This window comes from Solanum verrucosum, unplaced genomic scaffold (assembly GCF_900185275.1).
Source record: "Solanum verrucosum unplaced genomic scaffold, falcon-dt-bn FXZP01000230.1, whole genome shotgun sequence".
Lineage (NCBI taxonomy): Eukaryota > Viridiplantae > Streptophyta > Magnoliopsida > Solanales > Solanaceae > Solanum > Solanum verrucosum.
In genome coordinates, this window is record NW_026019954.1 from 800,188 (window position 1) to 811,836 (window position 11,649).

The following is an 11,649-nucleotide window of genomic DNA, read 5'->3' on the forward strand; positions in this document are numbered from 1 at the left end:
GTTGAAAATTGAGATTCGAGTCAGACTCAAAGAGATCTTTAATAATTATATTTTTTATATGACCGAATAAATAAAATGTGTATAGGAGAACATTATTATTCCAAATTTCTTGGACGATTTAAAATAAAGATTGTAAAATGTGTCATCTCACTCGAGTGGAAGCGTTATTAGTTACGTTATCATCGATCACTTTAATATGGATTCATATTTTCATTGTAATTTCTTAGGGGTACGTAAAAAGAGTGATCTTGTAGAATAAAATTACTGAAATATACATATAAATTAGTTTCTTGTTTCTGTTTTTTTTTTTTTATAAAAAAAACAATAAATTAAAAAATACACCAAGATCATATCTAATGGTGGGTGGTTAAGCTACTAAAGTCAAGAAATTTCCTAAAAATTATGACTTCAAATTAACTGGTCAATCCACATCCACCAATCTTGAGTAGTTACTTCTTGACGCGTATCACATTATAGTGGGTTAGCACGGTACGTTAAGTTCTTGCTATATGCAGAGTTCGTAAAAAAGTCAAATCACAATGATCTATTATATACAATATTTTCTTATCATTTTTATAAGTGATTGTTTTGATTGTTCAAATTTATGACCTCCTCATTACATAATAATAGTTTTATCAATTACGTTAAGATTTTCCATACTAACACATGAAAGATAATCATAATAATATATTGTTCAAAATAGAAAGAAAAATATATTAATTTAATTACTGATTGTTGGACAAAAAGATTACTAAAGCTGGTATAGTGGTATGGAGGATAATTAAATTAGGGTGAAGACGTGACTTAGGGAATCCTTTACTTTACATCTCATTTACAATTATTTATTACATAAAAATATAGTCTATTAATTTCACGTTTTTTTTTTGTAATAAGCAGAGACAAATTAACAATACCAATTACAAATTCAGCCGAACTCAATAACTTCAACTTAGACAGATCACATATATATGAATTAAAAAATCTATTAAACATATATAAATTTAACAATATCTCAAGCCTAAAAAATTTAAATTTTGAATATGTATTTGTGCGTCACGAAAAGAGAAGATGAAATGAACTTGATTGGGCGTGTGATTATTGTTCCCTCCACTCCAAGCAATAGGGCATTTGATTTATCAATTTATCCATCTGTTGTTATCCATAATTTTTCTCTTTGGTTTTTATAAATAATTGGTTTCAATGGATCTTCTCATCTGTACACAAGATTTGTTTCAGGTGATTAAATCATGGTCTTGACATTATTTAATTATTTTCTTTTTTTTCCCTGTCTAACCATGCCTCATTAGGCACTAATTAATATATAGTACATCCACTTTTATTTCTTTCATTAATTTAATAATTTAATTAATTAATTAATCAAGGTTTGGTTTAGTAAGCAGTATTCTCATAATTAATTACCAAATCCGATTATTTGGAGAAGAAAATAATTAGATGGGGTATTATATGTACGTCATGTATTGAGTAATTAAGATTAATTTTAGGTATAATTAGAGCAATAGTCAAAGAACCGATCGGTTGAGGATTTGACTGTCGTTATCAATTAATCACCTAATCAAATTAATTAATCAGAATGTTAATAAATATGAGCTAAGCTAAATGAAATAAAATAAGTATTAGAAAATAAAAAAAAATCAATCAAAAAAGAATATATTCGCTTCACATACAAATTAATTATTATGCTCTAAGCAAGTGACAAATATAATTTTAGTTCTAGAATTTTACATAAGGACAATTTTAATTAATATTATTGTATGTTATGCCACCATAATTGGGTGATGTACCTAGAATTAAAAAAAAAATTAAGTGATGTTGATGCAAATTTTGTTGTCATTAATTGTTTAGAACTGAAATATTAAAGAAGAAATTTGATCAAGCTGATACATAGGGAACTGATGAAATGTGTTTCACAATAATAGAAACCAACTAGCTAGTCAAAGGTTTATATATAGTGAATGTTAAATCATATATTGCTGCATACTAATTAACAATAACATACTCAGTGAAATCTCATAAGTGAAGTGTAAAGAAGGCAGACATCCGGACCTTACTCTTATCTTGTGTGAGTAGAGAGATTATTCCCAATAGACCCCGACTTAAGAAAAATATTATGAAAAATAAGTCTAATAAATACAAGAATAAAAAACTATAGTGAAAATATTGTAGAAAAGAACTATATTGGCAAAAAAAAAAACATTCAAATATAACTGCCAAAGATTGTGTGTGCATGATAATTATTTATCTATTTTTAATCATGATCTCTTGACTAAATTCTTGATATGTAGTTGTCTTTGATAAAGAGCATTTTACCTCCAATTTGAGATTTTCTGATAAGAATTCAAATTAGTCAAGATCTAAATTAAATATATCGAAAAATAAAATGAAAAAAGTACAGTTATATCCTATAATCATGTATTTCACCACTTGAATATTTCAAAAACAAAAAGTACTAGTAAAAGAAATGGGGGAAATAAGGGATAATAAAAAGTTAATAAAGAGTAAAGTGAAGAATATCAGTATTGATTAAATACTTGGTTGTGCAAAGTGCATTAGTGTGCTAGAATAAAGTTGTTTCTTTTATAATTTTTATGATATAAAAAGGGAGTCTTTATCCCTGTTTTTGGGGGTACCCCATTGATGGCTCATGGCTCTCTTGATGGTTCAAATAAAGCCATAAATCACATCAATGAAAAGTAATATTGTACTCTTTAGTAGGCCATATTTTCACCCATTCTCTTCTCTCTTTTTTCTCATCTTCATGCCTTTTAACCTCAGTCTTAAAGTAGAGTTATTGATTGTTTGAACTCTCAAAGTAAAGTCCATATCTAATTGGATAAACAGTGACTACATCCATTTTCTTTTAAAGGTTTTATGTTTTCTGCATTGTAATTTCACGAGTGGAATCTGAAGAGAACAATATATAGGAAAATCTTCTCATATATTGTGAAGATAATAAAATTGTTTTTGATAGACTTTATGTGCCATCGATAATGTATAGAATTTTTCATATGTGTCAAATAATGATGATGTTAGATTTTTTATTAAGAAATTTTAAAATTTAATAGATCGTATACTTTTTAAAAAGCAGAGCCAAGAAGTCCCACATTGAGGATAAAGTGCTCCCTAACAAGGTGACTCCGTACTCGAGAGGACTCGAATCCGTGACCTCTTGGTTAAGGATGAAGGAGTACTTACCACTTCACCATAACCTTTGTTGGTGTGGAGGGAAGTTATAATATATTACTATATAAGTAAAAATGATTTTTTTCTCTTGCCTAACTAAATAATGTAATTTTCTAATGAATTGAATATATGTAGTTCCACCACTACCGTTAAGTTAAATTTATGTCTATATTAAACATTATATGTTAACTTAAAAATACAGTAAATTACTAGATCTCCCTATTAAATAATGTAATTTTCTAATGAATTGAATATATGTAGTTCCACCACTACTGTTAAGTTAAATTTATGTCTATATTAAACATTATATGAAAACTTAAAAATACAGTAAATTACTAGATCTCCCTATTTTCGACTGCTAAAACTGATAGAATTATTTGATTTTTTGAATCATGAAATACACTTGTCGGAAAAGATTTTTGATGAAATTATAATTAGAAACTTTTTGATGATGAATTGTGTTGATAGCGCAAAAAAATCTCTATACAGTCGATATATATATAAAAACAAATTCTTTTTATTGTGTGTGTGTTGTAAATTTTGGTATGAAGTAGCAATAGGTGGTTAGATGGGGCCATATAGAGTTTGTGCGATTCATGGTTTGAATGGTCAATCTTCAAATGATTGGGTGGTTCTTGTAACACATAGGATACCATCCCCTTTATGTGCTTCTATATTTTCTTTTCCCTTTTTGAAAATTCAAAAGTTTTGGTCTTAGAGTTGATATAATTAGGGCGTGACCAATGACCACCTTAAGATTTACCCAAAATATGGTCCAAGAAAGGAATTGTATATTAATTAAAATGAGAGAATATTGAAAATTTTATATTAATAGATTTTCATGAAAAAAAAAAAGGATAAAATTTCTTTATGAAAACTTTAATGGAAAAAAAAGAAAGAGGGATAGAAGATTAATGTTGTAAATTACTATTTGAAAGCCATAACTCTTTGGCTTAATAAGCAACAAATCATAAATGTGAATGAGGCACAATCTAATAGAAACTATTTAGAACATTAGAGAGTATGAAAACTTTATTAAAAGTAAAAGGGTAATTCAAGACCGGTAAGGATGACTGAGTTTGTTGAATAGAGGATCTTCTAAACGGGATTGGGTTTTTGGTTCGAAATCTTCTGCATATTTTTTCAGTCGAGCTTATCGCACGGGACTTGTTTAGGTGTGGTTTATTTTCCTTGTGTGATTTGCACGCTATTATACTGGAGCGAATTTTACCTTGTGCGCACCCAAAGAATAAAGATGAGAGATTCCTCTCATCAAACAAATGCAATTCAAGAGTTTAGAAAGAAGAGAATGAAAATTAACCAACATGGTTCTATTTTTCTAAAATTATCTTTTTAGAAAAATTTAATGGAGAAAAAAAAAAGAGAGAAAGAAGATTAATGCTATAAAATTCAATCTCAACACCAAGAACATTTTGAAAATCATCACTCTTTGGCTTAATAAGCAAACCATGAAATGTAGGATAATTGTCAATAATATGTAAATGAACCACATTCTATTAGTAAGTGTGTTGAACATTAAGAGTATGGGGAACTTTATTAAAAGTAAAAAAAAAATGTAAAAATATGTGTTGCATTAGAATGAAGTGAAAACCCATGAAAGTTACTAAAAGTAAAGAAAATAGTGAAATTCCCAAAATGAATCACTACTTACTAAAAATAAAAGATCAAAATAGAAATCAACTTGGTCCTTTTCATTGTTATTGCTCTTACCAATAACAGAGAAATGATGTTTTTTCTCTTTCTTTTGAAGTAGGGCATGAGAAAAAATAAAATAAAATAGAGAAAATATAGAATACCAAACCATATTGATACGGGTCAACAAACCCAACCCAAACCCACAAAGAAAAAATAGAGAGGAAAATTGGCCGGAGAAATCATGACCCAACCACTCATGGGTCCACCCCACCCCCCACCCTCCACCCCTACTCATCATAAGAAATAAATCGGTTAGACTGAATTTTAGCTGATTAAAATGAGTTAAGTTAATAAATGATTGAGTTATTGATTCGTTTAAAAGTCGCTTGAATGAAAATGAATTAAAAAAACTGATCATAACTTAACCAGTTTAATTAAGTTTTATTTGTTCTTTGTACAATAATTTTAAGTACCTGATAACATTATTTTTTCTTTATAATATGTATATTAATTTTTTCTTTAACATGCATATTCTAACTATGCCTTTTTTTTTTCTTTTAAAGAAAAAGATACAATTTTTCTCATTAATTAATTTGAATTATATATGAGCGTAGCATTTTGATGAGCTGAAATGGATAATATTGACATGACAAGTGAATCTATACCACCTTTATAATAGGGAAAATGTTTGAAATATATCCTAATTTTGATCGAAATTACTGTAACAATTTCAAATGTTGGACAAAACCTATTACCCTTGCACTGTTTAATAGTGTATTTTAAAGATATATAAGTGCCCACGTGGACAAAATACTATTTATAATTATGCAATATTTATGATACTCATGTGGACACTTATATATCTTTAAAATACACTATTAAATAGTTCAGGGATAATAGGTCCTGCACAAGGTTTGAAATTATTACAACAATTTTGGTCAAAGTTCAGATATATTTCGAACCCTTTTCCCTTTATAATACTATAATTGTAATTGGGATTTTTTTTTGGTTCTATCTCAAATTAATATTTAATCATAATAAATTAGTATACTTTTTTTTTTTGCGTGCGCACTAATAAGTTATTTCCTGGAATAATACATAGATAGCCATTACAATTATTTTCTATTAAATTCAAATTTTAAATAAAGCGTATTTAGTGATAAATTAAAAATTGACCCTCCCCCCCCCACCTCACTCCGTCTTTTTAAATCATCAGAACTCTTTGAACCATAGAATCAAAGAGTATCACACATGTTCAAATCAATCCTCAAAGCTTTCCCACGAAATCAAAATTTTCTACATCTCAATTTTTACTTTTTTCTTAGCATGTATTAAATCTTGTGTACATCTACAAATTTTGTTCAGAGTAATATGATATTCACTTTATAAGTATGGAGGGAGGTATTTGATCTCCTTAAATTAAATTTGATGTCTATATTTAATTTATTTTGAATAAATAACTTTTTGTTTTAGAATAAGTGTCACTTTAACTCATTTCATGTCAATTAAGAAAAATAATAAGGCAAGATACTCCTGTCATTAGATATTTCTGGAGGATCGAATAATATTAAGATGAAATAATTCTACGAGGATATACTTGAAAACAATTATTTCATACGTCACTTACTTATTCAACATGTCACAGAAGAAATAATACTTATTTTGAGACGGAGTAGTAATCAATATACACACCATGATTGTACACAAAAATCAAGCGTGCGCTTAGCACGTACAAGAAGCAATTAATTGTTGCCCAACAAAAAAAAGATGATTTTTTTTCTTTTTTCGGTTCTATATAGTCTCACCCTCCGTGCACTCCCCTCATCTTTGACTATATTCATTCTTCTTATCTCTCCCTTGCAATATACACACAGCAAAAAAAAATTAAATAATTTACTTTCAGCTCTCTATCTTCTTCACTACTTCATTCAATTTCTTCAATTATTTTGAGTTTCTAAGGGTAATAAGCACTTTCACTACTGTGGTAAGTCTCTGTTTCTCATTCTTTTTTGTGATTCATTTTTTTGCTTTCTCTTTTAATTCATGATGTATATCAGTTTTGATGAAATGGGGTGTCTTTGTATTCTTGTTTTCTGTTGGTAAATTGTGTTTTTGGTTATAAAGTTCAGATTTTTTGGCATTCTTGAATGGGGTTTTCACTGAGATCTAGTAAAAAGACTATCTTTTTTTACTTTTTGAGATATAGAGGATATTGATTGACTATTATGCTATGAGATTTTTAGCTTCAATTTCTGTAATGCTGTGTTTGTTAAGCTAGGAAGAAACAGAAAAATAGTTAAATTGTAGAGGACTGTGATTCTAAGGCTTTTGAGCTAAAGCAGCAAAAGAAAAAAATATAATAAGAAAGAATGACTTTATGAATTTGCATAATAATACATAAACCCCACGCCTTATTTGTTATCTCTGTGATCAATCTTCTTTGATAAGATTTCTCTTTTTCATTTGGTGTTTATGTTAAAAGCTGATGTTGATTGTGGAAATCTTATTCCAGGAGCTTAGGATTGGTGAAGAACAAGAACAAACAGTTGTGGCAATAGAGCAAAGTAAAGAACAGCATGCTGTGGTGTAGTTTATCTGTTGACGTATATCGGAAAGTTATCTCCTTGAACTTGTATTGCCGTGTGATTCTGTAAAATACCCTTTTCGAAAAAAATCAGTTCTTTGTAGCCTCTGGATAGATTACTGGTTATTTTTTTCTCACCTTAGAAGTCAAGTATTCATTATAATCTCTTTCCATGGGATCTACACGTTTCGTCGTCATACCTTGTTACGTTCGTATGATTAGCTGAAGATTTAATCACTTTCATCTTAGTCTTGGTGAGAATCGTCTTTGTTAGTTAGCTTCAGCCTTACAGTTTCCTTCATCTTGAGTCTTTGTGAGAATCGTCTTTGTTAGTTAGCATTCAGCCTTACAGTTTCTTTCATCCTGAGTCTTTGTGAGAATATTTCTTTAGTATTCAATCTTTCTGTTTTGTTGGGAGTGATTTTCCTCTGTCATTTCTATTGGAAGAATTTGTTTGTGGTGATTGTGATTGTTCGGAATTCTTTTGTTAGTTGATTGTTTTGCTGGAAGATTGAGGTGTTTTATTGAGTTAAAAGGGTTGGGAACAAGTAGTTATGGTGTGCCAAGCAGCTAGTCAGACGAGATTTCGGGCATTGAAACATGAAAATGGAATTGATGGGTCTGCCACCATAATAGTTAGAGTAATAGCATGCTTTCAACCTCTCCAAGATTGCCAGGTCAGTGATGGACATTTGGTATTCTTGAATAAGATTCTTTATCTTTTTTGTCTTCTAGAATCCTTGCTAATCGAATAACTTTTTTACATGATGAGATGCCTTGTTCTTCCTTTGCTTGTTGGAAGACACCTAATTTCCTTCTTTTTTGTTTTGTTTGAGTATTTCAGGCTGAATACTTCCGTCATTTGCTTAAACCTGTCACGTAGATCGATCTTTCTTTACCGCGTTCAAGTTAAGCTGGAGTTTTTAGTTTTTCTTTATTTAGCAAGAGTGCAAGAAATAATCAGCAATTCGTAGTTTCACAGTTGTTTCAAACTGGTATGATTCGTAACCTTAACTTTTTTTACCGTTTTCTAGATCAATTTTGGCTTGAATTCATCTGATAAGTTTTTCGGGTTCTTTTATCTGATCTTCAGGTGATTGTTAAGGTTGAATGGAAAAAGACTTGGTCTCTTCATTCCATCACCAACATTCAGATCTGCAGTTAGCCCATTTGAATTTTTCTTATCCGCGATTTGATATAGGGCAGCAGAATTCTTTTCCTACTTACATGACTCCTCAGTCAAATGAAGTTCCTATGAATGGGAATTCTCCATTTTTCACATTCCCTGGGCTGCCAGAGTCGAATGCAAGCTGGCCAACAGAAACTTGCAACTGGTTGTATTATTCGCCTCAGTTTCATCAGGGCTTTAATCCTGTTTCGACCACTTTACCCAAAGAGAAGTTTGCTCCTGGAGCACTTGAAAATCTGGAAGGTAACAAACATCCTAATGGAGGCACCACATCTGCGCAGAAGAGATTCCTTGTGTTTGATCAATCTGGTGATCAGACAACTTTGATCTATAATTCTGCTAATGGTACTCATGTTCAGTGCCCACCTTCTCTGAATCCAAAAGCCCCAGACCTTTATAAGGAAGATCCAGATAATATCAAAAGGAATGAAACTTCTCCATTTGGGCATTTCTTCAGTGATGAATATTATGAAGAAAACAACAGAGATGATGTCGAAAATGAAATGCATGAGGATACCGAAGAACTGAATGCCCTACTCTACTCTGATGATGATAATGATTATTCCGAGGATGATGAAGAAACAAGCACTGGTCACTCGCCTAGTACTATGACCACTCATGATCTGCGAGAGTGGTTTGACGGAAGGGGTGAAGAAGTTGCTAGTTCTGCTGGGCCGATTAAAAGGCATAAACTACTAGATGGTAGCTTCAATGCACCAGAGCTCAGGGATACTGCAACCTCTGCAAAAGCCTATACATGCTCCGACTTAGAGGATGATGCACAATCCAGTTGTGGCAATGGTCTCGAACAAGATTCAGGAGCACCAGATTCTCCATCTGGAAAAAAGAGGCAAAGACAAGACAAAATCCGCAAGACAATAAGCATTTTGCAGGAAATAATCCCCGGAGGGAAAGGAAAAGACTCGATGGTTGTTATTGATGAAGCAATCCATTACTTGAGATCCCTGAAGATGAAAGCCAAGTCCCTAGGACTTGATTCTCTTTGAGCTTCGGCTTGCCACTGGTCATCATATTATTGAGTTACTAATGGTATTTCTTCTTGTAGCTTCTCGCTGGTCGGAAGTACGTATTAAAGGTTTTAAATTAAACAAAGCTGAATTAGAGTTTAAATGGTGGTATGGCAATGTGTGGCTGATCAGAATACACCATAAACAAAGTAAACCAGATTGGAGAATCCCTTTTAGAGTCTTTATTCCATCATTCTTGTTGGGAACCATTGGCTATGGCTTTGAAAATCAGTGGTCATGTCTTCTTTTTAGATAAGGAGGGAACTTCTTGTCATACTTCCATAAAGGGTGGTAAATCATGAGTTTATATCTTGACCCCCAAGAGAAAAAAAGTTGATTCTGCCCTTTGGAAATGTGTTTAGCTTGCCCACATAATTGTTCGTTGTCTGTGTGAACGATATAAGGTGTAATGTTACCTCAGCAGGACCCTGGAAATGTTCTAGTGCACGCTTGGTGGCAAATTTGGGTCCCAAATCTCACTTTCATGCTCTTTTTTTCCATTGTGACTGTCATATTAACCCCTCTTGGGCATTTCCTTTTCTTATCTTAAAGGCGGGGGCAAGCAATTGCATGGCGATGCGTCTCTCTTTTAGTTACATCAGGTATATGTTGTGCTCAATGGATCTTGACCCTTTTGTGCATCAAGCCAATCCTGTCAAAAAGAGTGGAGAATATCATATCATGTCTTCAGAAATCTGGCTGCTGCTAATGTTTGACACATGACTAGTTTGAGCTTCTTGGTGGTGTAAAAAAATTGTAGTACTATTGTGAGTTTGTGCAAGTAATATCATGTTGTGATGTTTATTTTTTGTTTGTTGTGAGAATATTTATTAACTATGTTTGGTGTTGTTGTTGTCTTTATGCCTATGTATTTACGTAGCATGCACGCATTTTGCCTCAAAGTGTGATAGAAAGTGATGTGTTTAATTTTTTTCTTGATTTATATGATTCCTTTGTAATTTAATTGCAATGGTGAAATGGGACCACATGTTTGCATTATTTGGGTGATGAAATTTCAACACTTCCAACTGCATGCGAGGGCCCCCCTCTTTTGGTTCTCCATCTATTCTCCTTTTCCATTATTGATTAAAAAATCCGCTTGATGCGCGAGAGACAAAGTCAGAATTGAAGCTTATAAGTTTTCTTTTGAGTTCGTGCCTTACAGTCTAGTGTTATCAGAGAAAACCTCTTACATAATAATTGTCATTGTTATTCGTTTTCCTCTTTCATGATCCCAATGCATCATTTGAATAATTAAATAGATGAAAATGATTTATGTAGACGATTCTAGTTAATTTGTTTTCGATTTGCAATTGATTGATGGTTTAGACTTTATCAATCATATTTGGTGAAATAGTCGAGGTATCTCGTGATTTTGTACTACAATTATGACTTTAAAAAGATGAAGTTGATTGACTTAATTAGATGACAAAAAGACATGACTTGATCATACTATATTTGTGTGTTTTTTAGAGTATAGGAAGTGGGAAATTCCAAGAACAAAATGGGCCTATAATCGAACGTCAAAAACATTGAAAATTGGGGAGATGTACCTAACTTTGATTAAAATTTTAAAATAGACCGTAGTAGGTAGTAGTAGTAGTAATTGATATGGACAGAATGTTTTATATGCTGTAGAATACGTGCAATTAATATTATGTACGAGTCCCATAATAAAATATTTAATTTCGTCTACTTATTTATAAAGTTCATCCCTTAAAAATTTCTTGTAACAATTATGTATATTGTATATTTTTTTGGGTACACAATTTTTTTGTATATGATATACAATAGTAAACATTAATAACATTTTCAAATTTCTTAACCATAGTATGAAAATGTCTTATAAAAATAGTGTTAAATTATTATATTTTTTATAAGTGACGTACAAAATCAATTCTTGGTCAATCGTATATGATGAAGTGGTGTAAATTCATAAATTGTTTTCCTCAAGTGTGATGGAGGAAGCCAGGCAAAATATGGGCCTATCT

General features: G+C 31.2%; 2 protein-coding genes across 2 annotated transcripts in view; both read left to right on the forward strand.

The window, feature by feature from the left end:
* Positions 1-11,649, forward strand: part of LOC125814277 (cyclin-D2-1-like) — a 211,034-nt gene that overhangs the window by 26,647 nt on the left and 172,738 nt on the right. The gene's annotated exons all lie outside the window — the stretch shown is intronic.
* LOC125814276 (transcription factor bHLH143-like) lies at positions 6,664-10,601 on the forward strand. The gene is made up of 4 exons (XM_049493744.1): positions 6,664-6,841; positions 7,370-8,118; positions 8,286-8,436; positions 8,535-10,601. The coding sequence occupies exon 4, from the start codon at positions 8,552-8,554 to the stop codon at positions 9,635-9,637; it is 1,086 nt and encodes a 361-aa protein (XP_049349701.1). The 5' UTR covers positions 6,664-6,841; positions 7,370-8,118; positions 8,286-8,436; positions 8,535-8,551; the 3' UTR covers positions 9,638-10,601.

What these genes read in the sequence shown, in the direction of transcription:
- LOC125814276 (XM_049493744.1), top strand. Translation starts at nt 8,552, where the DNA reads ATGGAAAAAGACTTGGTCTCTTCATTCCATCACCAACATTCAGATCTG.